This window comes from Molothrus ater, chromosome 3 (assembly GCF_012460135.2).
Source record: "Molothrus ater isolate BHLD 08-10-18 breed brown headed cowbird chromosome 3, BPBGC_Mater_1.1, whole genome shotgun sequence".
NCBI lineage: Eukaryota > Metazoa > Chordata > Aves > Passeriformes > Icteridae > Molothrus > Molothrus ater.
This window is the reverse complement of record NC_050480.2, coordinates 12,815,701-12,843,690: the sequence shown is the minus strand read 5'-3', so window position 1 is coordinate 12,843,690 and position 27,990 is coordinate 12,815,701. Positions and strand designations below refer to the sequence as shown.

Below are 27,990 nucleotides of genomic sequence, written 5' to 3'. Positions count from 1 at the left end.
CTTTTCAACCCGTTCTTTCTTTTCCAGACATTGCCAGAAGTGTGTTCAGAGCAAGATGAGCTCGACTTCCTCATGGAAGCTCTCATTATTAGGTGTGTATGAATCACATCAACACCACTTTTGTAGCCTTGCAAAGCACAACAAAATAAAGAAAAAAAAGGTTCTTCATAGGTGGTGTCATCTCAGCACATCTATACAGTAGTTTTAGCACAAATATAATAGGCACTGCCATCCTTTTCTGTTCTTCTTACAAATGAAGAGGCACCAAATGATCAAAGGCTAAATTTTCAAAAGGATCCACATTGGTTTTCATTACCCAAAGTGAAAAATTTAAAGCCCAGATTTTAGAATTGATAATAAGATTTTTTTGATTTCTCTCAGAGAGGAGAACATACCTTAGGAATTTGAGTTTGGCTAGTCAAAACAAACAGATGGCATTGACTTTATGATGCTGTCATGTCGTGTGTCAGTGTCTGAATCACAGAATCTATGGAACCACTTTCCCATCACATTTGAGAGGTGGGGAATTAAGGAAGTATTGGAGACTTGACCTCAAGAAACATCCCCCAGAAGCAGATCCCCGTGTCAGTGTGTTACTTAGAACAACATTGCCCTAGCCCAACTTCTGCCTCTTGGATGGGGAAATTAAGAGCAGACTTTTCTCTGTTATCAGACATGTTCTGCTTCCTATGCCCCACAAGTCTTGCGGAGCCCAAAAAGAATGCAGAAAACAGGGAGAGGAAAAGCAGCCAAAAGCCACTGCTTCCTCACCTCTGTCTGTCCCTACACTGTCCAGACAGACACAGAATGCAGGGGTAGTGCTTAAGCTTTATCAAGTTGCCCTACCTTTGAGATTTTTTATTTTCTGGGGAAAAAAACAAAAACAAAAACAAACCCAGAAAAAAAAAACAACAACAAAAAAAAAACCCCACACATTCCCTGCAGCAAAAAGGTTTGAATGTTTTCTGCTACTGTGTTTTTTGGGTCAATGTTGCTCCACAACTGGGTGTCCCTGTCTCCACAGCAAGTTCAACCACCAGAACATCGTGCGCTGCATCGGGGTGAGCCTGCAGGCCCTGCCCCGCTTCATCCTGCTGGAGCTCATGGCTGGGGGAGACCTCAAATCCTTCCTGAGGGAGACACGGCCCAGACCGGTGAGGAAGAGTAAATTGTGGTTTATTTAGGGAGCTGCTGCCACAAGGCAAACACTTAGCTGGAAAAGAACTCATCTATGAGACACTATTTCCCAGCATTTTAGAGGGTGACAAAATTTCTGTTGTTGTGAGACCTCTGTGCAGGCAGGAGCCAGCAGGATAGGAACAGATGCTGCTGGGGCTATGCAGAGGTGCCTCATCCCTGGACTTTGCTAGATACCATTGCAGATACTACCTAAAAAAAGAACAAAAGCGAAGTCTAAAAAATAAAATGTTAAACTCAACTCTTACCTTCTCCACACCAGCTGGGGGCAGGCTGGGAGGAAATGTTGAGCGAGTAATATTGAAAATATGAACCCATTATTTAAACTGCTGATCAGATGCATTTCTGTGGATACCTGTCAGTTCAAGTTTGGCATAGGCAATGAGACAATCCAGCCTGGAGCTGTCAACTTAATAGAAAATATCTTTAGTCCAGAGTTAAAGATTTTCCCCACTGAAATCAGCATCAATAGGAAGAGACAGTCAGCTAGAAATGTGGAAGAAATAAATTATGACTTCTAGAGAGCATTCAGTATTTCAGAAGAATAAAGCTTTCTCTGAGTCCCTGGGTCAGAAAGTCACACAGATATTGCTGAAGTTTAAGGCTGGGCCCAGCTTCATATTTTGTCTCTAAGTTCGACACAGGACAAAATGCTGCATTTTATCAGTACAAGAGAGACACAAATTTGCTCTAACAGGTATCAATAAGATTCTTCCTTGAGGCCTCTGGAAACAGATAAACTTTTTTATTTTTTCCATGCAGTGTGGTTTTCAGACATATAAAATGGTCTGTGAGACTCAGAAGCACTGCAGTCTTGAATAGGCTGCAATAAAGTGGCTCCTTCCTGGATAAGGAGGCTAAACACCCAGAAAATAAAGTCTGAGATCTAAGAAAGCAGACTTTATAAATACAGGTTGTTTTTCTGAAGCACCTAGAGATGCTCCTACAAATTTGCTGAACTTGGTGGTAGGTGAATGGGGAAATTCATGTTCTGCAACGTGGTCCCCACTCTCACCCAGTGCAGTGTAAAATGACACAGACTGGATATGCTGCAGGTAAGTGCTTTGTTCAGAACTGCCAGGCCAGGCTGTGCAAGATGTGGGAAGGGGCAGGTGAAACAGGATGGGGTTTGGCTGCTTAAATTAGAGAAGCCATCTCAGTGATGGTACAGATCTTGTGAGAAGCTACCAGAACACTAGTCCTGCACAGCAGGAATTTTACCTACTTGCAGTAAAATGAGCCAGCTGCTTTTGTAGATGAAACAGCCCTTAATCTTGACAGGATGAAGTCATGGGAACCTTCTGATCTGAGGAGCTTTTTTCTGTTTGGCCCTACCTCAGTCATGAGTTCTTCCTTACCACAACTTCTGCTTTTGTCAGCAGTAGCTCCGTGCAACCCCTGTGAAAGCCCATGGCAGAAGAGGCTGATGGTTCCCTCCATTGCTTCCTTAGTATTTCTTTCTGCCTTCACACTCCTCTTCTTTCCTTGTTGTTCTGGTTTGACAAGACAGGTCTCTGCTAAGGAAGGCAGGAGCCTCCTCTGAAATGGAAAATATAAACCCCCTCCCTCTGAATTATTCTAATTTTGAAATTAAAAGGCTCTCAGGTAAAGATGTGGGAATAGGAATAACAGTTTTTTACTAAAACTAAAAAATAAATGCAATAGTACAAAAAAAAAAAACCAAACCACCCAACCACTGACAGAGTTAGAATACAACCTGACACCCTGTGGGTCAGGGTGGTGGCAGCAGTCTGATGAAATGGTGGCTGCAGGCTGCAGCCCTCCTGCAGTGCCAGCTGTGGTTGTGGTGGAGCAGGGATCCTGTAGAAGGGTGGAGTTTTCCTCTGAAGGCCCAGTGGTGGTGTAGATGGGTCTGGTCTTCCTCTGGGAATCCACTGGAGAAGAAAGCTGCTCCTCAGGGAATCCAGTGGGAAAAGACTGCTCTGGTGTTCCAAATCTCAGATTATATCCAGGTAGGAATGCTTGGCTCCTTCCGCTGAGTGGAGCATCTCCCAATGGGATGATGGAATTTTATCAGTCATGCAGTGACACTCAATGGCCCACCAACAGAAGGTCTCTCCTGAAGGGAGGATTGGTTGTGGAAGAGATAAAGAAAACTGCCCAATGAACAGAAGATAACTGCCCCACCTCTAACAGATGGCAATAGAATGCACACCCCCATTTCCAACTTAAGACACTTGTCTTTCCTGACCTGTTCAAGGTTACCTGAGACTGATCATAACTGCTACCAGGCACAAGGCCTTTTCCCATCAGCTTGAAGATTCTCCCTGGTTTCTGCATTTAACTTGCTCCCAGGAGTGAAGCAGACCTTGGATTGATGCCTCTGTTTTCTGCTTCGTCCCATGTCTCCCACACTTTGGGAAAGCTGAGCTTCTAATGCAGATGGGTAGTTGCAAGCTGGAATTGATCCAGAAAAGCAGTTTCCATTCCCTCTTGAACAGCTGGGTGAACATGGGCAGCCTGACTCTGTGCAGACACAGATCCACACTGTTTTGCTCCATTCTAATACCTTCTTTCCCCTTGCCTTGCCCTGCTTCTGCAACCATCCCATGTGGTGTCTGCCTGGCAAGGATGACAGGGTAATTCATTATCTGGCTGCTGGGGCAGCTTCTGAGGGGCCAGTGGCACCTGTGAGTGCTGAGAAATCAGCCTCTGGTGTATTTTTGACTGCTGGCTCACAAACTGCGAGGCAAGGAGACTATGACTGATGAGAACTGAGATGTGTGCAGGGCACTGTGCTCTGTGAAGTATGAGATCCAGCCCTGGAAGTGGATTTACCCTCTGCATACACCCAAGGTGTGACAGAGTCTCTGTACATAAGGCCTGTGGCTCAGTGCTGGTGGATGTATCTTTGCACTGCTCTTAATGAACCCTGAGCTGCTTTGTTCCTCCTGTTGCTCATTCAGGGAAGACAGGCAGAAGTCAGGCATAGCAGGCTGGATGTCTAGCTTTTCAGGGCCATTAAAGGAAAGGAAAGACAAGGGACAAGTGCAAAGTAAAGAGGCTTTGATGAGCTTTGCTTCCAAAAGGAATTAATTGAACACAAGCCCTATCTGACTGGGTGGGTGGCAGAGATGCACTTCTCTACTCTGCAGTAAGCACCATATGAATTACTGCCTTTCTCCTTATTTACTTTCCACTTTTGTATTTTCCAGCTAATTTCTTTTACCTTGTCTTTCCCACCTACTTCTGCTTTTAGCCTAATTACAAAAAAAGAGATTTACGTGTTCAGTCTCTACCTTCATCCCTCAGTTGCTCTTTGCACTTCCTTGCCAGTAACATCAAATTCATTTGCTAGTTTTGGATAGACTTAATAGAGGTGTGAAAGACATTAACTTGGCACTAATTCCAAGGCTTATGGAAAAAGAAAGCACCTTGCTGGAGAGACCCCCAGTTGCCACTGGCCAGCTACAACGTGTGTGGCTTGGAACAAGACACATGCAGCACGCTGCCGTGCACTTGCACACTGAAAAGCCAGAAAGGGAGCAGAGGGAATGGTGAAGGAGAAGGTGAATGAAGGGAAGGGGGGACTGAAGGCATTGCAAGGGACATGAAATGGAAAGCTAAAGCAACTGCAGGAGGTATCAGAACACAGGATCCAACTTAATGACAGATGGAGATGCTGCCAGCACTGTTGCATGTTGTTCGTCTGTGTTCTTCAGCTCAGCCAATATGTAATGATTTTTCTGGACTCTAAGCAAGAATGATCATCACTGGTACAAGACCAGTGATTCTCGTGGAATATGTCAATTTATGCCAGCTAGGTCCACTCCATAAGGTTCAGATTCATAATTCCCCATGAATCCATGGCTGACAGCCCTGAAGGTTTTCTCTGTTCCATTTCTAATAGAGTTTCACATCTATTACAGGATTACCTCTTCCCCCTCATCTGCAGAGAGGCAGGCTGGTAGATCCAGAGGCTCCTGGACTTGGAGCCTTAGCTCAGAGTAAGCATTGCAGAATTGTCCATTCTGGGAGGTTCAGTGCTGATCTTTCTCTCACACAGCACAGCAATCAAAGCCCAGCTCTGGGAGAGAAATCATATATGGATAAATGATTCCCCTCCTTTGTGCTGTGCACAGAGCAGTGATTACACTGAACAATACACAGAATTTCATTCACCTTTGGCAAGATTCAGCCTCACCTGGGAGGTGTCACACCAGTGGTTCCAGCATGCCCACTGCCCTGAGCAGTGGAGCATTGCAGCTGGCACCATCCATTCATCTGGGGAGCAAAGGCTGTAAAGCAAATCCTTTGGTTTGTCTCAAGGCTGCCCCCTTGCAAAATGAATCCCAAACCTCCATTTTTCAAACAAATTACATGGCTAAATTGTCCTTGGCTGGGCAGTCACATCTGTTTTAGGATTGTATTTAGCCAAAAAAAGGTGGAAGGAATTCATCCAAGGAAGGAAAGGAAAGCAAAAAGAAAAAAAAGGGGAAAAGAGAAAAAAGCTATACAGATCAAATCAGCTTGTGGCTTCAGCCTACAGACTGCTTTGCAGTACAGCCTGAGTCTGAAATCAATTGTGGAGTAAAGAATTGGGCTTTTTACTCAGTTTTTCAGTTTTCACTTCAAGTTTCTGACCCTTGCTTGAAAGAGCAGGGAATGGGTAGATTGAGATATTAACTTCCCCTTGGTTATGCCCTGCAAGGGAAAAAGAGATGTGCATTCTTTCTTATTGTAGCCATCTTGTGTAGCTGGTGAGTCACTTTAACTCACAGAGGTAAAAGAGATTATTCCCCCTTCCCCACAAAATGGCAGGGAAAGAGCTGCTTTATGTTTGCAGAAAATAGTTGCTCTGTAAAGAGGAAAGTTTAAGGGGAGATGCAGTCCAGTGTTTTAAAAAATCAGTGAAGCATATATATGCAATGAACTATACTGTGTAAATAATAAAATATAGGCAGGTGGAACAAGATCACATTTTGGTTTATGGCCCTGCATTGAACAAAACAGGCTTTGTTCACATAGAGATGCACCATTTTTCAATTATTTCATTAGCTAAGTATTGAGGCAAGTTTTTTTTCCTAATATCTTCAGAGGACATTAAGTTGTTTTTTTTTGTTTTTTGGGGTTTTTTTTGGGTTTTTTTATTATTATTATTGTTTGGTGGGGGTTTTGGGTGGGTTTTTTGGTTTTGGGAGGTTTTTTGGGGTTTGATTTTGGGGTTTGTTTTTGGCTTTTTGGGGTTTTTTTTTGTTTTGTTGTTGGTGTTGTTGTTGTCTGGTTTTGGTTGTGGTTTTTTATTTGGTTGATTTTTGGTTTTGGGTTTTACCAGCCAATGACCACTGTTTAACTAGTGGCTGCTGCAGAGCCTGGACTTATTTCCAGTCCCAGTTTGCAGTGGTTTAGATCAGGTGGGATGGCCAGCACAGCATGGCATGCATCTGGAGATGGGCTGGAGAGCCAGCAGTCCCTGTCACTGGAGAAGCTGTGCTCATTTGTGCACTGGTGTGAGAACCCCAGGGACAGGTGTGCCTTCTGGGGACTAGGCTGACTGGTTGGTGTCCTAAGAGAGAGCCAAGGAGTGTGATAAGCTTGTTTGGTGGAATAACTAAGGCTGATAAACACTTAGCCATGAAATGGTTGTTGTGCCATGAGCAGTCACTGCCACCCGGTTGTTTCTCCTCACTCCACAGGCAGCAGCACTTTCCCCTCCCTCACAGGACTGGCCACAGGGATCACTGAATCTCACCACAGGGATCACTGAATCTCACCTCAGGGATCACTGATTCACACCTCAGGGCAGCAGCTGTGGTTTGGCTGCAGGGGCTGAGTGTGAATCCTGCCCTTTCCACTAGAGCATCTGGCTCCTCCTGGCAAGGGCTGTGGGCTTCATCACAGGGGCAGGAACAAGGAGTTGGCAGCCTTAGCCTGCCATAGCCATTGGCTACACAAAACTGTGCCAGTGCTCTGAGGGGCAAGATAAAACCTACACAGATGTGGAGGAGGGAAAGAGCAAATGTGACTCATGCCATTATACAAAATGTCATTCTCGTGGTTCAAGGTGACTTAAGAGAGGAGCTGGCAGTAATACAGAGAAACTCAGTGAAGAACAGCTCAGGCTACAGATCTGAAAAATCGTGCTGAAAATTCAGAAGATGTGCCCTGAGAACTGGGGGAAATTCTTACAGGGGCATCCCAATGGAGCTGGAAAGTCAGAGCCAGCTGACTCTGTCTGTTCTGATTCTGTCTCTGGGATCTGTGTAACGTTGTGTCTGCACATCCTTTCATAGTTCATGGGTATGAACTCTCTCTTGTGCATTTCCCTAATCCCTTTGTCACTTGCTGGGGAGCTCCCAGCGCTGCAGCAGTGACAAACCACACCATATTTCTGCTTTTAACCCATGTGCGTCCCTTGTCTTTTGGCAGAATCAGCCCTCCTCCCTCTCCATGCTGGACTTGCTCCACGTGGCCCGTGACATTGCCTGTGGGTGTCAGTACCTGGAGGAGAACCACTTCATTCACAGGTGGGTGAGCCCAGCCTGGGCAGGACTTGCAGAAAGGCCAGCAGGGGCTCATAATGCCCTGCTCCATCTGTTTGTGTCCTGCTGCACTCTAGTGGCTGGATACCTTTAAACCAGGGAGACAAGATCAGAATTGTAGAAGCAATAGAGAGAGGAGCTGCTATAAATCAGGCTGGCAAAGGTCTGTAGTTTTGCCAAAGATCCTGAGCCCTGTCTCAGGGCCTGCACTTGTGCAGCCTATTTGCCTACTCTGCAGATGGACACAGTCTTGTGACAGAAGTCTTTAAAGCTCTCCCTGTCACGAATTTTATTTAGTGCCTGTCTGCTCATTTTGGAAGCTTTTTCTTCTCCCCCTCGAAGAGCACCTGTACAAGCACAGCCAGAAGGGCAGCATCAGTAACCATTGCTCCTGCAAAACAGGGTGTTTGGCAAGCACCTAGAATCTGCCTGCCGAGTAGAGATGAGCAGAGAGGTGGCAGTTTGCAGCTCTGAGAGTCACCACAAGTTGTGCCATTGTGCTATTCAGACCTCAAGGTTTACTCCAGCCCAGCAGAGGTGGAGCTGGAGCTTTACCTGCATACACAGATTCAGGCCCACAGATTCAGTATTCAGAGCAACACCTGCACATAGTTCTGGCAGTGTTCTGACACCTGTCTCTGGCAGTACAACAGCCTTTTGACAACACTTGAACAATCACAGTAGGAACAGATCAGTGGATCATTGCCCAGACAGCTGGATGTTGGGACTGGTACATTCTGAAATCAGCTCCTCTTCTTGCACTCCTTAGAGACATAAAAATAACGCCCTGGGGTGAAGGGAGGCTCACAGGAGGCCCACCCTTTCAACTGGAAGATGTTATGTGAAGTTTAAAGAGAAAATGTTAAAGAACAAAACTGTTCCTGCTGTGGGGATAGATTGGAACTGGGGACATTGCAGTTATCCATAAACACTGACTTTTCTGGCTGTTTAGTTTCTCTGCAGCTCAGGAAAGTAGGTCCTATATTTTGTTTTCTTTTTGATTAGCAAAACTGTCTAATAATTAAGTGCTTCTTCTCTTTCTGTTTCTTTTCTTCCCTTTCCTTTTAGGGATATTGCTGCCAGGAACTGCCTCCTTACCTGTCGAGGGCCTGGGAGAGTGGCTAAGATTGGAGACTTTGGAATGGCCCGGGATATTTACAGGTAGCAGAGCCAAGCCCAGGGTACCTGCAAGTGGGAGGTCACTGAAATGGGGGAGGAGCAGTGTTTGTGCAGCCTCTTGTGCTGCTCTGTGTAACCCTGGTGAGGCAGGAGTGGAGAGATGCCAGCCTGGTGAATCCCAACTGATGCCTTCCTGGTGTTTGCCTTAAACTGCCCTGGGCAGTTTTCTCCTGGGCAGTGGAGTCTAATGGTCATGGAAGGTTTTTCCTCTCTCTTAGATTCTGTCCTCAGTTTCCTTTTTTTACATTCTCCACGATGAATGGCATTGATGTGCCCCTTTGTTTTGTGATCCCAAATCATTCTGAGTTTAATCTCTCTCCTTGATGCTACCCCTGCACCTTTGGTTTGGTGTCACCAGTAAATTTCCTAAATTTACTGCAGCTCAAGGAGGAAGGTGTAGAAGGTCAGGAAAATGTAATCACCCAAACTGGAATTCAGCCAGGACACAGGGTTAACTACCTTTGCTCTTGCAAGAAGTGCCAGAAAATCTTTAATGACCATGAGCAGTCAGGGCTGCAGTTTGATGTTTCATCTTCCACAGAGCACCTCTAGAAGTGCAGCTCCATACCCTGCTGTGCTGAGGAATTGATTTGCCCTGACTCAGAAGAAGGAATGCCTCATGCTCAGTCACCTGCACAGTTTATTCCAGTGCCTTGCCTTCTTTTTTTTTCCTGCTTGGGGATTTTCCTGTGCAATTACTAAGCCAGGTTTGGCTCTGCTCAGCTTGAGCTCTGGCAGTATCACAGCCTGAGGTGCTGCAAACAGAGTGCTACCTTCAGAAACCCAAGTGTATCAGAGCTGTTTGGGTGTTTTTCCCTCCACAAAGAGCCCCCATGCAGCCCCACTGTCAGATGGGGCTCTGCTGGGACAGAGCAGCATCTGTCACCCTCACACAAACAGCAAACTGACTGCCAAGATGAACACTTTGATGCTGAGCTTTCAAAGGTGCCTTTGAAGCCTGCATGTGTTTCTTTGTCCAGGAGCACCCTTTGGAAGCTCAGGCTGTGCTGTTGTGATCAGTGATACCACCTTGCATGAGCAGCCTCCTGCAAATGCCAGCATGGCATTGGGGGCTTGCAGGTTTTATTTTAAATGACAGCAACTCCAAAGGACTGTTGCAACTCCTGTCTCAGGAACATTTTTGTGTCACTGTCCCAGCTCTAATGACCTGGCATCCTCCTCAAGAAGTTCCTTGCTCCTATTGAGGGGTTTGGATTTTACTCACAGTGCTTTAGACTGGGTATATATGGGAGAGGTTTGGTTTATTCTTGCTGGGTATGCCCAAGATGACCATGTGTGACATGAGGTGAGGAGATCTTGCTGTGGTTGAAAAGGGCAGGAGGAAGCTCTGCCAGCAGCAGTTACTGTGTTAGTAATTCCCTAGGAGGATGAGGAGGAGGAGAACTGGTTCACCAGGTCAGGCCTGAAGTGGTGTACATTAAACAGCACTTCCATGATTTGCTCTTTCCCACTGCTTCTATGAGAAGAAACAGGTCATTCCAGCACTTAGATTGTTCCACCTAAAGTAGTCTCTCCTCTGGCTCATAATTTGAATATTTGTAATTACGAAAATCCCATATTGATGGCATTTTCTGAATCCTTGGCTGACTCTTTTGTTCTGTTTGTTCTTTGCAGAGCCAGCTACTATCGTAAGGGTGGGTGTGCAATGTTGCCTGTCAAATGGATGCCCCCTGAAGCTTTCATGGAAGGGATCTTTACATCAAAAACAGACACATGGTGCGCTACCTTTCCTCCGCTGGCCGCTCTGTCTGTGTTGGGACCCCTTTTGTAAACCGTGAATATTTTGTAAAAACCACATGGTATTGTTCACTTCTCACATACTAAAAAGACAAGCTGGGTCTTTCAGAGCCAGCAGTGTTTGAGGAGACAAGGGAGCAGAAGGGTCAGGCCTGTGCAGAGGTGGGTGCTGCAGGGCAGGGAGAGCAGAGCAGATGCAGGTGCTGCTGCTGCAGCAGGAAAGCTTCAGTGCCACACTGAGGAAAGCAGCATGGGAGGCTGCAGGCACAATCCATCCTGCCAGTCAGGGAGAAGTGTGTCCTGCAATGTGGGTTTTGCCTTTCTCCTGGCCTACAGCAGCACTTGGAGCTCCTGAGTGGCCAGAAAATCGGGAGAGCAGGAGGCAAGAGCTCAGGGAGTGTGTGGAGGGGGAAGGGGCTGGTGGCCAGGACCCAGCTCCTGAGCAAGCAGAGGGGTGAGGTCCACACCCTGGTACAGCTGAGCTCTGCCTGTCTCAGCACCAAGCAGAGGAGTTTCCCACTGCTGCACATCTCTCTACAGCTTTAATGTGAATTAAATCAGGTGAATGCTTTGGAGGGGCACTGTCCCAGCCACTGTCCCCAGGGCTTTGCAGCCCACAGCACCCAGGCCAGGGCTGTGTTTGCTGGGGAGTGTTTTCATTCTAATCTGAGTGAGAGGTGAGGCCTGTGGGCCTCAGAGAACCAGTGGGGATTCACTAGCAGGATATTTCATGCAGGGTAGCTATTCCAGAGGAAAAGTTTGTCAAAACTTGTCTCTCTGGTAGTGGTCAGTGCCTCAGAAAAGGATAACGTTTCACTTTTGTTACCTCCAGTTGAGCAGTGCTGAGTACAAGGGCAAAGCAACCATGTTTACCTACCTACATCATAGGCTTCACTCACCTAACAGTCAACTACTGATATTTGTTAAAAGTTTTAAAGTTACAGCTGTGCAGCTTATTTATGTCTGAATCCTACAGCAAGATTTCCACCAGCTGCCTGATCAAATGTTGCAAAAAGCAACGCTGATGGAACTGAACCTAAGGGCGCTGCCCACTGGTGATGGTCATTCCAGTATCCCTCACTTTGTTTTCCTTGGTTTCTCTTTGTTTCTTGTTTCTTTGTTTGAACTCAGGTCCTTTGGCGTGTTGCTGTGGGAGATATTCTCTTTGGGATACATGCCCTACCCCAGCAAAAGCAACCAGGAGGTTCTGGAGTTTGTCACCAATGGAGGAAGGATGGATCCACCTAAAAACTGCCCTGGCCCTGTGTATGAGACTGTAACTTTGATATATTCATGCAACTAAGTTTCTGTTTCAAATGCTTTTTCTCTACTCAAAAGTTAATGACCTTTAAGTTTGACCTAATCATGGTTAATCTGCCTTATTAATCTTTAGTGCCAGTGATTTCTCTAATATTTAATTTTTCTGTTGTTTTGGAGAATAAATCAGGGCCCATTGGAGAAGTCCTGGCCACTGCTTGTCTGGTCAGAAATGACACAATATTTCTCTGTCTTAGGTTAGCTGTGAAACTTCAGTGCATCAGACTGTTCACAGGCAGGGAAAACTGGGCTCCTTTATCTGCAGCCCTGCCTAGCTTTAGTGTGTTGTCCAATGGATTTCAGGTGGATGAGTAATTTCTCTGAAAGACTCTGCATTTCACCCCACTGGTTGTCACACTCCAGTGGTCACCAGTGCATCAGTTGTCCAACTCCAGGGAAGGCAGAGAACTCTCATTTATTAGAAGCAAGAATGGTGCTGAATGTCTGTGATTCCCAAGTTGCCATGAGCAGTTGTCGCATCCCACAGGATCTGCCATTCATGAACATCTCCTGTTCTGCCCTTCCAGCTACCGCATCATGACCCAGTGTTGGCAGCACCAGCCTGAGGACCGGCCAAACTTTGCCATAATCCTGGAGAGGATTGAGTACTGCACTCAGGTATCCATGTTCATTCACCTCAGATGGCAGGGGTGGAGAGGGTTCCTCTTAAAGAGCTCTCTAGACAAGCCAGGACTCGAGATGAGGAGGCAGCACTGCACTTACTGCAGTCCAGGGAGACTGATGTCAGCCTGGGACCCCTGGCTGGGATATTCACCTCACCAGGTGCTTGATCTTCTTGTCTTTTGCTGCTGAAAGGCACAGGCTGACACAGTTTGACACAGCTTTACAGAGAGCACACTTGTAGCCCTGCTTCTGCTTATAGAGGCACAGATTCCAGCAAGCAAAAGAGCAAAGACAGGGCAGAACCTGCACTGCTTTCACATGCCTCATCCCAGCCACTCCATCCCAGTGTTTACCCTTAAGGCATAATCAGCACTGAACAGAAGTGGTCCCAGCTCAGAGCACCCTTTGCAGATGGTTTCAGCAGCTGTTGGCAATTTTGTTTTAATCTGACAGCACCGGAGTAGGCAGGTGGAGAGATGGCCAGGCTAAAGGAGCGGGGATTCTTAGGCTAGGCAGAGGGGAAAAGATGTGGCTGGCTTTCCAGGCCAAAATCTGATTTACTCTTTTTTTTTTTTTACCACCAGTTTAGCTTGTGAGGAATAGAGCAGTTTGGAAAATGTTCTCCTGCCTGCATCAGCACAGGCTCCTTGTATGATCTCACTGTTGCTCACTTCAATCAGTTTGCTTTCCCTTGCTATTTGGGAAGCTTGATCTGTTTTTTACATGTGTTTGGATCCTGGGATTGGGAGGTATTTTTTTCTGCTATCTGTAGCTTGCCATGGCATATAGCAATAAGTAAAGGTTGCCAAGATCACTGCATTTTCTCTCAGTTTAATTTTCAAAACTGCTTAAATAGCTCAGAACCACAGCCCCTGTGGATTCAGGCTTCAAGGAGTCTGCAAGTATTGTCTTCACTCTTCATTCCCATTCCTCCCTTCTCATGTGGAGGCAATACTTACATGGTTCCAACATTCTCAGTATTATCTGAGAGTGTTATGAACTCTGAGATGATAGAGATTCCAAAAAGCATTCCCACAGGAAATTTTGCTGGACATAAAAAATGCTTTTCATTGTTTTTGTGCCTCTGCTGTTCTATGGTGAGTTTGAGGGTTACTTTCTTTAAAAGGAGTTGGATTTTAAGGATATCCTGTTGCATCTCACACCTAACTGCACTTTGTCTGCATCCCCTCCTCATGGAATGTGGGCTCTGGGTGGTGGGATGTCTTGAGATCATAGCATGACAGCTGCTAGATGTGTGATGGCTGCAGGCTTTGAGGAATTCCCGTTGTTCCCTTGGGCAGGATCCTGATGTCATCAACACCGCCCTGCCAGTAGAATACGGCCCTTCAGCTGAGGAGGAGGAGAAGGTGGCGATGCGCCCCGACGATCCAGAAGGAATTCCTCCTCTCTTGGTCTCAACACACCAAGACAGAAAGGATGATAAGCAAACCCTGCCATCTCCACCACCCCTGGCATCAGCCGTCACTGCTGGAAAATCTCTAGGGAAAGTGGGAGCCTTGGAACAGCCACCGCCGGGGAAGGTGCAGTCAGCCACAGGGGGAGGACACATCAACATGGCCTATGCCCAGTCCAACCCCCCTTCCGAGCTTCACAAAAGCCGGGGCTCCAGAAACAAGCCCACCAACCTCTGGAATCCAACCTACGGCTCTTGGTTTGCGGAGAAGCAGGCCAGCAAAAACAGTTCTCTGCTGGAGAAGGAGAGGCCCGAGAGGGAGAATTTGGGACAGGAAGGAAACTGTACTGTGGGGCCCAACATTGTGACTGGCAGGCTGCCAGGCTCCTCCCTGCTCTTAGAGCCATCTTCCCTAACCGCAAGCGTTAAAGAAGTGCCTCTCTTTAGGCTCCGCCACTTCCCCTGTGGGAACGTCAACTACGGATACCAGCAGCAGGGCTTGCCCTTGGAAAGCTCCACATCACCTTGTGCTAGCAGTTACGAGGACCCTGTCCTCAGAAACAAGAGCCACATAACCCAGCAGGGGCCCTGAGAGCCCTCGACCCTCTCTTGACTTTTCCCCCCCGTGGCCCCTGAGCCTTGAAGAGATGTCCCGTTACCCAACACACCGCGAGCAAGGCATGGGACAGCATCACCTCCTGTTTCGTGCAAACTTGCTCCAAAAGTGCCACCCTTGAGGCTGTAATTTCTACTAACCCGAGAGGCTTCAAACCACCGGGGCCCCAGCAGAGTCAAAGGAACGAGGGGGAGGGAGGATGCAGGGAACTGTTGTTAACTGCAAGGCCCAGCTGCTGTTGCATCAACTCATCCGCATGGTTGTCGTCATGCCCTTCCTGTGAGCTTTTCCCAGTTGTCCTCTGCTTCCGTGTCAAGCCGCGGCTCACTGCCATGAGTGTTTCATGTCTGGGCTTTCCCGTGCCAAACTTGTCGTTGCTGTGGAAGACCTGGAGATCTCCTGCTGCTGGCAGGGCTTGTAGTGGGTTTGGGAAGAGCATGCTCTATACAAACCAAAATAAAGAAATACGACGGCGCTGAATGGTGACGCGATGGCATGTTCTCCAGTCTTGGTCCAGCTGCAGTCCAGTCTTCAAAAGTCCTTGAGTGCACAGTGTTGTGGGGGTGCTGGCAGGGCAGTGGAAAAACCCTGGTCACACTGCATCACTTGAAGGGGAGGGCAGAGGAAGCAGAGGATGGGTGTAGATGCTATGAGGCATTCAGGGGGTGGGCATTGTTTGGCTGGGGTTTTCTTTGGTTTGTTTTTGTTCACCTATGCTTAAACACTAGAACCAAGTAAAACCCTTTAAAATTCCTTCTGTCCTACAAAAGTAGGGATGCCCTTCATAAGGAATGTTGAAGTGTCAAGTGGAATCAAGGTGAAGCTTTAAAGGACCATGGTCATGAGAGAGACTTTCACCGTGCCCTGAAAAGGGACAGCCACCTGCATACTTCAAAGGTTTGAAGTAGCCTTTGATATACACTGTATGAACAACACCATAAAGGCAGAAGACTACATCGTGCCACTGTCTGGAAGCCAGATACTGTCTGTACTGAAGGGTTTAGAGCCCTTTTTCCTTTGGCAAAATACATGTATGATAGTGGTTTAAGGACAAACACTCCATTGACTCACTTTGTACACCCCGTGCATGAAAAATACTCCAGTTAAGTGTATTGTCAAAACATAGATGTAGGAAATAATTCATGTGTAAAGATGTGCATTAGTAACTTCAGCTTAGGGTTGGGAGGAGCTGTTTTAGCATGATCGCTATCCAAAAAAGGGGTGCTTATTTCCATAGAAATGGGAGTACTGGAGCATCAGCAAAGGAGTGGGAAGGTGTTCTTCAGTCTGAGACTCTTCATTTCAGTCAAGTGACCCTGAGTCTGGCCCTGGATCCAAACGTGGAGGTAAGCTTCCTGTCTTCATCAGAGAACAAACCAGAATGTATATACCTCCTAAACTTTGGGATGGGCAGATTGAAATCGGAGGACTTGGCTTGGGCCACACTGTAGGAGCGATGGGGTGGGACAGTTGGGACGACAAGAGACGAGAGATCTCTGAAGCCAGGTCATGGAACTTGAGGTCTATTGCAAAGGTGTGGATGCAGGGGCCCAGCTGGGAGCTGCCAGCCACAGCTCAGAGCAGGCACAAAAGAGAGAGAGAGAGGTAAAGAGAGAGAAGGCAAGAGTGTGGTAAAGAGGATGAGAGAGCGAGCGAGGTTCCCATTACAATACAATAAATCTTCTGTGCTGAATATTCTGATTCTCACTAAACAGTCTACTACAATATACAAATCCTATAGCATTTACATGCAGCCTATAAGAATCATTGCATTACCATAGTGTGTTACATTTTAAACCCTAAAAACTACTCTTTGGACCCCTTCTGCCAAGCTAGTAGGGTCTGCTCTGACCCTTGGATTTGTCTGCAAGCAGAGGGTAATGTTTGATCAAAAGGGGAATTACCTTCAGCTGGCCATACCATTGTTTTCCAGTTGTTCAGTAACTGAGGTATCTCAAAGCTTGCTTTCATTTCAATCTCACTTAGAGTCTCCATATTCTCAAAATCTTTTGCCAGGCAGTCATATTTATAAGGGGCTTTCCTGTTTCATCTTCCCCAACACCACCCCCCTCGTACAAAACACATTGCAGGGGGAGCACTAGTGTGTTCTCCTAATCTGCCTTTCTGATGCCTATGATACCCAGAATTAAATCCTCTATTTAGACCAAAGCCAAAAGCAGATGTGGTGACTGGTTAACAGGCTGTGCTCCTGTTGGGAAGCTTGGGTCAGGGGCTGCTCTGAATTTCATGTTCATCTGCTAGAGATCCATCCCACTGCTGCTGCATGGGTTAGGGGGATAACAAGGGTCACGCTTACAGGCTTCTTTAGGCTGAGCTAGGAGGGTATTTGTCATCTCCCAGGTTATTAGGCTCACAGCTGTTGCTGTGAAATAGCCACTGGGGAGGGATTCTGTCTAGTTCAGGATTGTGTTAGTGTCACACCAGTCTCTCTCTCTCTCTCTAGCTCAGTAAACTCAGTGGGGCAGTTTCTCGAGTCTCAGGAAAGCTGATTAATTCAGGAGGCAAGCACCATCTGAACAATTTATTACACTAGGACATTATTCACATATAATAGCAATTTTCATTCAAGTATTCCAGCTTTCTCATTTTCAGAAAAGCTGAACTCATTGTTTTCTTTAGCCTTTCTTTGGAAAGGAGCACACTCTGAGTTTTTGCTGCCTTACAAAGTTACTGAGGGCAGAAGCTGACCTGTTTACTGATGAGTGTTTTCAAAAGAATGCACAAGAACAAAAAGTTGCTAAGTTAATGATCTTTGACTAGCTGAAATTATTAATTCTTGGATCTGGGGCAGCAGCTTCGATGCTGCACAAATGCAGATGAGCTGCCAGGTTATGATGTTAAAGGTGGAATTTCTAAAGAAACTTAAAAAGCACAAGCAGCAAGAGATGATTTTAAGTCTGTAGGTGTGAAAGGCAGGCTCTCCCAGCCATGGTGAAGGTGTGGTTACTGCTTTGAGCTTGTACTGTGCAGTTATTTTATCATGGAATTTCTTACAGAATGGGAGTTGTAAAAAAATGAAGGAGCTAAACACAGTCCTGCTTCTTACCTATGGAATATGTCAAGAGATAATTCTGATTAGGGGAAATGGTGAATTGCTACTGAAATTCTCCAGTCTGCTCAATACAGTGCATTGAGACAAATACTGTTCAGCACTGGCAGCTGCTTTTAAGTGAGCTTCCCTCTAGTGTCTCCAGTGCAAAATGCTCTGTTGTAGGTTCTTGAATGGTTTGGATTTTCTTGGTTGGTTGGGGCTGGAGATTTGGGGTTTGTTTGTATTACTGTTGTTTGGTTGGGTTTTTTTTAATCCCTCTCTCTTAACTCTTGGAATTCAGAAATCCAGTTTGGGCTCATTTTTAATGTCAAAACCATACAATTTCTGAGCTCTTCCACAGCAAGCATTTAGTTTGGTATCTCTGTTTGCTGTCCGAGCACAGTACCCCAGGTTGCAAAAACTGTTCTGTAAATATTGCTGGTAATCAAATCTCCTCACTTAGAAACAGGACCTGGAGCATTTGCCTGTCCTCTTTCTTAGAAAACAAATACTGCCATTAATTGTTTGGAGCAAAGGGTGCTCTGTTGATTGTATTCAAACTGCAGTTGCCATGAGCATGAACCAGAAATTTTAATTTCTGTGTCTAGGACGATTCACCTGTTCAGTACTCAGAGCTGCAGGGAGCAGAAGGGATTTAAGTCACCATGGGCTCACCAGACCAAAGCACTCTATAAATCCCAAATTCCTCTATCAAACCCCTCAATAGTAGGAGAAAAACAAATTCAAGTTATTTTAACCCTCTTACCCTTTTTGTCAATGACTTATTTTTTAAGTTATAGTCTATTGACACACTGTATATTTTTAAGGAACTTGTTTTAAGACTGTTAATCTTTTGTGTTGGTAATAATGATGTTCTGATTTATGTCTTCCTCATTCTGCAGTGGAAAAGCAGGAAGCAGTATGATCTACATGATGTAAAGCACAGCTGGGGAAAAACCCTGAAAATGGCTTATTTCCATGTGGATGTTACCTGGTTTCCTATAGAGGATAAGTAGGTGGTTCCATGAGCTGCTGGAGGTAAACTGGGTTCGGCTGCCTGTCTCTCTGCCTTTCCAGCTGTCCCATCACCTTCCCTTTGTGCCACTGAACTTTGTTTCCCCACCACATGCCAGGGAATGAAGCAGGGCAGGAGCGAGGGTGGTTCTGCTCCCCCGAGGCAGTGAGGGAGTGGGGTGGGAGAGGGGCCTGGCCACAGCCAGAGGAGGTGCAGGGTCCATGGTGGGAGCCCCAGGGCTGCATTAATGTGGCCGAGTGGGTCTTGGACAGCGGTGTCAGACCAGGGCTGCTCCAGCTGCCCTACACAGGGAGCAGCCACAGGGAATGGCAGGTGCCACTCTGCATGTCTGCTCCTGGCTGCTGGGGGATGAGAACCTGGAGGTGGGAATAGCATAAAACAGCCTTCCACAGCAGCAAAGACATCGCTGTTCGTCTGTCCCAGAGTTAAACCCATCCTAGGGAAACGTCCCAAGTGTCCCCTCCTGGCTTCTTTCAGTACCGAGCTTCATTTTAGGAGTGTCTGTCTCATGTACAGCCGTTTATGCAACATTGTTTATAAAGGAAGGGCCTGTGCACTTCAGGGATACTATGAAGAAAAATACTAATATATGGTCATTGAGTATTTTGTATTGAATAGTGTATTTGTATTGTAAACAAGTGTAGTGAATCACAAGGCATGAAGACAAATAAAGTGACAGTAGCTGGATTTCTCCGTGTTGGGCTGTGCAATGATTGGATCAATGTCCAGATGTCTCTGGACATCCATTTTTACTTGGCAAAGTTGCAGAATTATTAAGGTTATGAACACTCTAAGGAGTAGGTTTGGTGGTACCCCGAGTCACCTTTTGGGGTTGCAGTAACTGTTCCGGACCTCTTTACATTGCAGATGTGTTTTGGTTTGGAAAGACAGGTACCTGCTAAGGAAGCCAGGAGCCTCCCTGAAATGGAAAATGTAAACCCCCTCCCTCTGAATTGCTATAAAATTTAAATTAGGGAATCTCAGACAACAAATATGGGAGCAGGAATAACAGCTCTTTAATAGGGAAGAGAATAAAAGGATAAAATAAACAATGCAGTACACTAGAACAACTCTGACAGGGTCAGAACCCAACCTGACACCCTGTGGGTCAGGGTGTTGGTAGCAGTCCAACTGGAATTGTGGCTGCAGCCCTCCTGGAGTGGCAGGTGTGGTTCTGCTGGAGCAGGGATCCTGTAGAAAAGGGTGTAGTCTTCCTCTGAAGATCCCCTGGAAGAAGAGGCAGCTGTTGTTCCTCTGGGAGATCCAGTGGAGAAGCCGTGCTGGTACTCCAGAATCTCCAGATTATATCCAGGTAGAAATGCTGGGAACTTCCCTCTGGGCGGAGCATCTCCCAATGGGATGCTGTAGTTCTTATCAGCCATGCAGTGACATTCAACAGCCTCTTATCAGCAGATGTCTCCCTGGAGGGAGGAGTGGATGTGGAAGAGATAAGGAAAAACTGCCCACTTGCCAAAAGACAACTGCCACACAGACAGCAAATAGAATACATCTTGCCTTGCAATCTGGTACAAGATGCTATACACCAAGTTTCTTACAGGGGAAGGTGCCCTTCCCTCTGTCCCAAGGAAGGCTGGCTTTTACCCACAGCAAACTGGCCAGCACAAAAACAGAACAAAGGATATGGCTGAAGATAGCATTTGGGTGTTTTCCTAAAGGTATGCATCTAAGACAGCCTTTGAGTCTGGACTGAAGGTAGGTCTACCTGTAAGATGTATTTTAATTCATATTCAGTATTGAAAATGACACTATTGAATCTTGTGACAATTCTAGGAAGAGATAGCTTCTGCCCTGAAACACTCACTTTTTATCCCATTCCACATCACTCCTATGGCCCAGGCAGCTGCATTCTCATGAAATGCTCCTTGAAATTTGGACTGACTTACTAAAGATAAACTTCCTCCTTCATGTGCACATTCTACAGCAGGATAGTGCTCTGGTTAACAAGACTTTTCCAGTAGGCACCTTTCCCTCCCTCCTTTTCTTCCCTGTCTTAACTCAAAAGGGAGCTCTCCTATGATCTTCCAGGAACAGGGCTGGTCAGCAGCCAGCCACCACAGCCTGGTTTGGATCTGGCACTGGCTGGAAATCTCTCCTGTAATTCCCTTTTTTCCCAGAGTTGTCAGTCTGCAGCCAGGCAGGGAAAAGGATGCAGGTGGGTACTCTGCTACGTGGCTTTCATGGACAGTTTCAGTTCCCACCTGGTCCTTGACAAGGCTTCTGCAAACTCTGAACTCTGGAACAGCCATGACAGAAAGGCTGGATTTGCCACCTCCTACAGGTGACAGAGTTAATTTGTCAGAGGAACTGTGCTGTGTCTTGCAGCTCTGCAGAGCCAGCCTTGGACCTGTGTGCAGCAATCTGAAGGGGCAGGCTCCCTGCCCAGAAAACCATTACTGTCACCATCTGCAGAGCAGTCACCGAGTCCAGCTCAGCTGAGCTCCCTAGAAATTAATTCTCCATCCTCAAGCACCTCAAGAAAATTCTCATCCACCTGTCACGTGCACCTGTGGTCTCTCCTTTCCAGCCAGTGTTCAAGAAAACTTGAAAGATTTAATTGCTAAGAGTATTGAAGGACATTTTCTTCACATGCTGTGTGTGGGACAAGGACTGGCCTCAGAGTCTGCACAGAGAGCACAGAATTACTGGCGACCATCTGCTTATTTATTTATAAACTACACATAATGTTTTATTTATGTAGTTTCTCAGGACTTTGAGGATCATTTGGCTTTTTTTCTAACCAGTCAGGGGCTGTGATAGTACAGCCCTCTGCACAGCACCTAATTTCAAACTTCACTGCCACTTATTTTCAGAATTTTCTTTATGACACAGTGTCCTCCGGTAAGAGTTGGAGTAAAGGATTACGGCAACTTACCTTGGCTTTAGGGAAGCACAAATCCCTTCCCCTCATCACCTTGAAGAGAGCCATCAGTAATCCTTTCTGGAATGGACTGATTTATTTCTGTTTCAGACAGCATAATTTTACAGTGCTTCTTGCTTCCTGGCAGAAGATTCTGAGAGCTACCAAAACAGCTCCATCCTGATAACAGTGAGACTGCTCCTCTGAGCTACAATGCTCCAGCCACTTACAGCCAGAGCTTCCAGCAGAGATGTGCTGCTGGCTGCAGCTGAAATGGAAGGCAGAGAACAACACACCAGTGCCAGATGGTGCCTGTGCCCTCTCCCTCCATCAGGCAGCTTCAGTGAGGCCCAGGCCCTGCTTCCAGCTGAACTGTGTGGAGCTGCAGAGCTGTGCAAGCTGCAGCCTGACAGCCCTGCAGCAAAAACAAGTTCCCACTAAATCATCTGTGCAAGACAGACCACACAGAAATGCTGTGGCTCCCAACAAGCTGCCCCACCTTGCTGCCTCACCCACACACTTCTTCCCATAGCTCCTCCTGGAGAACTCCAGCTACCCCTCAGATAAAGCACTTCCACCCCATTCCATCTGGTCAGGCAGGGAAAAGAGCATTCCTGGTAATGAGTGTCTCCTCACAGAAACTCCACTGCTTTGCTTGGAGCTGGCAGTTCTGTGCTGAAGAGCGAGGAGAGAGAAAACCTTCTGGATCACAGCTCACTGAGCTCCCTGCATTTAATTTATACAGGAGAACAGAAGTAAGAAATGTACATTCTGTAAAGACTCCATGAAAATTCTTTTTGCTCTACTATTTAATAGGGTTTCATTTTATTAATATCAGCAGGAAACAGTTATTAGACAGATAAAGTTCAGTACATCACTGAATATCTGCATCTCTAAATATAAAGCATTACTCTTTTTTTTTACATTCAAAATTTACAGCTTCTATATTCAATTAAAATTCCCATGAGTTAGAATACAATATGCATTATTTTAAATACAGATCGGAAAAATAACTACAGCAACATTTAAAAGAAGGTTACAGCAGCAGGATTCTGTCTAAAAATAGGATATTATGATGTAAAGTATCACTTCTTCAAGTAGGCAAGAGCAAGCAAATAATTTAAAAGGACTGTTCTGGAACACAAACCCATCCAGTTAAGATAATGTTTACATATGCTGAGCAATTAAAATACATTCTATGTTTAAAACATGGACAAAAGATTAGCTGTTCTAAAAGGCTGATACACAAATGATGTCACACAAAGGCCCATTACAGTGCTGTACCTAAAATTATCCTTAAGTCACCATAAGATCTCACAAAAAAATTATACTGGAAACTGTTCCAAAGCAAACAAAAAGAAACAGTGTCACAAACTAATCAAATAATGGCAACAGCTTGCTTGAAAACCCTGTATCTGTTCCATACCATTGGCAGGAATTACTTTGCTGTATTTATACAGACTTAATATTTATGATAAGGGAATTATGTCTTCCACTCTGGGTTTATTTGCATTTTACAACTGTGATACTCATTGCCTGCAGCACCCCAAACAAAAAAATAGTCTCTAAAAATGAGGGTAAGCACTCCAGGAGAGTGCAAAGTGCATTATTTTAAAGAGTGCATCTTTTAAGTAGCTCGTTCTACAAATGCAGAACAAAAAGTGCTTGTTACTGTACAGACTGACATGCAGCATATTTGTGCTTTTTAAAGGCTTATTAATTGCTGCTCTTCACTAGGAGAGGGGCAAATCCTTGTATTTATCAGCCCTTTTGTATTATGGAGAGGAGGAGAGAAGGAGGGGGAAAGAGGAAGAGAGATCTGAACAGTAAAATGCAAAAATACTCCACAACTTTTTGGAAAAGGGTGGGAAGGGTGGGGGGGTTTGGCTTTTACTTTTCCTCCTTTTTTATTGCTAGCAGCTGGTATTGGAATTGACAAAGTGCCCATGAACCAGGCTAATGTCACCCATCAACCACCTCGTCTGTCAAAAGCAGGCAAAGCACAAACATTTCCAGTTCATTACTACATGGAGAAAAACCCTCTGAATACTGCATGAACCACACAGGAGCTTTAGAGAATGCTGCAGACACTCTTGTTCTCCAACTGGAATGGTTTTCAAATGATGCAGCATCTTAAACCCAAGATGCTTTAATAACCTTCCAGGCAAGGGTCATTAAAGTAAGAGAAAATTAACAGTGGTTTTACTCCTTAACATGACTGAACACTTTTTTATCTCTCTATTTTATATATATATATTTATAGAAAATATATATATTATATACACACACATACATATACACTTTTATATGTAAAACGCAAATGCAGACGTAAAGATCCCGAAACACGTTTGCGTTCTAGGCGGGGTTCCTTTGTGCTTTGAAATCCTCCTTCCTTCCCCGCGCTGCGTGGGGCTCAGCAGATGTCATCCACCAGCCTGGCGCCGTTGATGCCGCGGTAGGTGACCCTGCTGGGGCGCACCAGCACGCCGTGGTTCAGCCGGCAGCTGAAGTAGCGCCTCTGCCCCACCGAGCCGTCGTTCTTGCCCTTGGCGCTGCGGAGCTCCAGCCCCAGCCACACGCCCGGGGCAAAGTCCGTGGGGCCGATGTACCTGATGGTGCCCATCTCGTTGGAGCTGCTCAGCAGGACCTGGGAGCCCTCGTGCAGCTTCACGGGCCCCTCGCAGGGAGCTGCGCTGCTGCTGCTGCTGCTCCAGCTGCGCCGCAGCACGGAGCTCTTGGACCTAGCCAGAAAAGAAAGGGAACAAAAAAAGTCTTTTTTTCTGTTATAAAACATCCAAGGGGAATCTGTAATTCAAGGAAGTGCGTGGGGGAAAAAACACACCCTCAAATCCCTTTTTAGAAAAACTGGGTTCGATCTCATGTAACTAACAAACCATGAAATAACAGTAACAGGCTGCTGCACTCCGCAGTCTCAAGTATTGGAAAAGCAATTTCCTTCACCCAGTGCTACGATCTACAGTATTTACAGCAGGTGATAGTATTGGTAAATTAAGCCATACAAAACATTTTATTTGGGGCTCAAAACAGTTTAACTGAAACAACTTTTAACATACAACTGTCAGTCAGGATCACCAGAACAAAGTGAAGTCCTTTACCAAGAGCCTCTGAACTTCACCCAGCTTTGTGAAAATACAAGAATTTGGAGAATATGATTGGAAAACAACTTTAATGCCAACCTGAATTCTAGGACTGTACTCCTGGATGCCCATGGAAAAACAGTGTACTACTGGTTCATTTTGGAAAAAAAAAAGAACATGTAAAGGTCTAGATATCCTGTATGCATGAAGGGTTTTTTTTGAGCAAAGCTAACAGCCACTTGAAACTCATAACACTCACCTAACAAAGGCATTTCTTCTGTTTATCTCCTTTTGTGAAGAGGCAGAAGTGCTGCTTAGACTGCGTCTAAAACCTGAGTGGAAAGATTAAGCTGTGTAGGACTTCTTAAGGAAAAAAAACCCACTGTTATGAACACGTATTCTTTATGGGTTTTTTTTATACTGCTTCCACTACATTTGCTGCACATTCTCCCCTCTAATTTGGAAATTAAATGATGAAATTCCTCACAAACATATATGCCTATAATATGTTTGTCTTTTCAGAAGGAACAGAAATTAAATTAAACAAACCAAACAAGGGCAATTTGAAGGTCTTTTAACGAGAAGCTAAAGTAGAGGAAAAGAAAACCAACTACTTCAAGTACCTCACACAAGTTTTAGTAATTTCATAGGCACATCCCCCCACTGATCCCTTCATCAATCTCAATTTGTGTTAAGGAGCAGGTTCCATTTCCCTTTCCCTCTGATTAGAAAGCAGTATTAGCAGTAAGGGAAGACTGCCAGCAATCATAACTGACAATTCTTTCTGCCAGGAAAGTGTTAAGATCAATACAGTCACTCCACAGTTCCTTTTCCAGGCTAGATTTTTGGAAAGGGAGCAGCCAGACTGTCGGCTGGCATTTGGGGTCCCTGAAAATCTCTTCAGGAGAAGAGAGAGGTTGGCTTTGTGCAGATGGTTCAGGCTGCAGAGCAGGGCCTGCCTCACCCAAATCCCAATGTCTGCCGCTCCTACCTGGAAAAGTGTGAGTTACTTTACTCCACGAAGTCTCTGTGAGAGAATCCAGAGAACCAGTCAGTCTGAAAAGCAATAACACAATGAAGAGGTCATTTCAACTCAACTCTGAACAAAGCTACTGGCTTCTTGTCAAATATTGATGAGGTTTTCATTCTTTCCTTCTCCATCTGCCCCCAAGAGACACCAGCATTCCTGCTGCACTCAGGCTGCTGTGCAAGAAGTGCCTGGAGAAGTCAGAGTATTTGAGTTACTTGCCTCTCACTCACTGAGACAGCAGGCATGATTCTGAGGCAAGTTCCTAAGAGTTTGCCTAAGCTGGCTTATTCAGAGAAATAAAAGCAAGAACATGTCTGGCAGAGTAATAACATACAGGAGGAAAGAGTACAGAATTCCTTGGATGCTTTTCCTGGAAGCTAAGGAAGAGACTACAAACAAGTGGTGCAGGCTTTGGATCCTCTGTGCAGTTAGCTGGGATAAAAAGAGCCTTTTTTAGTCATGTGCAAGGGCAATTTCGTTTTATAATTGAATTTAGGAGAAACCATCGGGATTGGGTCATGAAAGTAAGGTTTAATTCATGAAATTAAGGTTTAATGAACACAGAGTATCAGAGGCCCTGGAATAAAAATACTTCAGGTAGTTTCAAGAGAAACAGAGAGATATGTCTCTAGTTTTACACTCTGCTTTCAAAAAGCTGATCTAAAACCACCATATTTTTAATGGAGATTATAAACTTACATTTGCAGAAGAAAATATTTGTATCTTCTGTATGTGTTCAAAAATTTGTTCCACGTTGGAAAATGTATTAAGAAATCATTGGGCAACCCCAACATGACAAGAGCTGCAGTGCTCACCTCTGTACACGAGATGGGGGTGCGAATATGCCATATCTGGGAAGGCAGCTGAAGTACTGCACTCCTCCCACGGAGCCATCGTTCTTCCCGTGGGGCTTGTCCAGTTCAATCCCACACCAGAACCCTACATTGCAAAACAGTAAAACCAGGGCATTTGGAACAAAATACTACAGGCTTTTCTTCATCTTGACCACTGGCACAGTTGGCATTCACACACATCAAGGATAACAGTTTCTAGTCAGAAAATATCAAGATGCTAACAGTAAATAGGAATATTATAAAATAGCTATCTATGCAATTATGCAAAAATTGTAACCTAATAGATCTAATTATCTCAGCATTTTTATATGCTTTCAATAAAATTACTGACATTTTAATTAATACAAAAAAGTTAAAACATTTGAGGAATATATATATATATATACATATACATACTAAAGTAAAATAGAATGTTACTGAGCATTACTGGCTACTGGACAACAAGGAGACAGCAAAGAGCAGCACTGCTGTTTCACATTTACCTCTTCACTCCTCTGACCACATGGTTTATGCCTCATCTGAGATCATCAACAGTAAAATTAAAGTTTTGATATTAATTCATTCCTTCCCTCTTTCTAGCAAGTTATAATTAATACAAATTGCAAGGCTGGTCGTGTGATATCAGGAGAAGAGTGCAAAAATTGGGACTGGCCATCAATTAATTTCATACAGAACACTGAATAGGCAGCAAGATGTTAACGAGCTTGATCATTCATAACCTGTGATAAATGTGAACTAATTACACAAAGGTGCTAAATTTCATACTCCATTAGTAGTCCTTATGCTATCCATCCCCAGAAGATTCAGAATTTAATACAAGTCACTTGGTACTAAGGCACTGGATAAAACCGTAACTCTAATTATCAGCTCAAGAAACTCAAGAATGACAGCTTATGAATTAGAAGGGCTCAGTATATCAGAAGTTCCCCCCTTCCCACTTTTAGAATTAAATAAAGATCTGCATTGCAGCAGAAGGAACAAACCTTGGATAAGTTCCAGAGCTTTGATACACATTAGAACTGAAATACTTAAACATGCATCTGCTACATTTTCTATAAATTACTGGGTTAGCAAATGGTGATGATTTGTCATCTTTCCATCCTCACTTCTTACAATAGCGTGTTTTCCTCCAAAAAATTATGTTCCTGATTTAAAGCAGAGAGGGAGGAGACTTCACATTGTCAAACAGCTTTCAGATTTCACAGTTGTCAGTGTATGTGGGAAACAGCCCTTTTCTCCCTGATCACTTCCTCAGCAACAACACAAAGAGGGGTGGCATTGAAGTGTCCCTCAGGGCACTGCAGTACCTGAGCAAGGGCTGCCCACAGTGAAAGTGGGAACGGGGCAGGGATGAAACAATACAGAGCCTGTACCACGACCTTGCATCCTGATGGGGTTTTTTAAATGCTGATGCCACCCAGTGTCGCCACAGAG

General features: G+C 45.2%; 2 protein-coding genes across 4 annotated transcripts in view; one reads left to right on the top strand and one right to left on the bottom strand.

Annotated features, from left to right (window-relative positions):
* Positions 1–19,383, top strand: part of ALK (ALK receptor tyrosine kinase) — a 307,088-nt gene extending 287,705 nt beyond the window's left edge. For both annotated transcript variants that reach the window (XM_036380516.1, XM_036380515.1), the window contains exons 22-30: positions 28–92; positions 1,025–1,154; positions 7,588–7,685; positions 8,769–8,861; positions 10,515–10,616; positions 11,769–11,903; positions 12,482–12,572; positions 13,880–15,954; positions 18,563–19,383. In XM_036380516.1, the coding sequence (XP_036236409.1) occupies positions 28–92; positions 1,025–1,154; positions 7,588–7,685; positions 8,769–8,861; positions 10,515–10,616; positions 11,769–11,903; positions 12,482–12,572; positions 13,880–14,584 (1,419 nt within the window). In that variant the 3' untranslated portion in view covers positions 14,585–15,954; positions 18,563–19,383. The remainder of the gene's footprint in view (positions 1–27; positions 93–1,024; positions 1,155–7,587; positions 7,686–8,768; positions 8,862–10,514; positions 10,617–11,768; positions 11,904–12,481; positions 12,573–13,879; positions 15,955–18,562) is intronic.
* A 2,982-nt stretch (positions 19,384–22,365) lies between these two features.
* CLIP4 (CAP-Gly domain containing linker protein family member 4) overlaps positions 22,366–27,990 on the bottom strand; it is a 32,566-nt gene continuing 26,941 nt past the window's right edge. For both annotated transcript variants that reach the window (XM_036380101.1, XM_036380103.1), the window contains 4 exons: positions 26,518–26,641; positions 25,664–25,728; positions 24,932–25,004; positions 22,366–24,315 (listed from right to left, as the gene is read on the bottom strand). In XM_036380101.1, the coding sequence (XP_036235994.1) occupies positions 23,988–24,315; positions 24,932–25,004; positions 25,664–25,728; positions 26,518–26,641 (590 nt within the window). In that variant the 3' untranslated portion in view covers positions 22,366–23,987. The remainder of the gene's footprint in view (positions 24,316–24,931; positions 25,005–25,663; positions 25,729–26,517; positions 26,642–27,990) is intronic.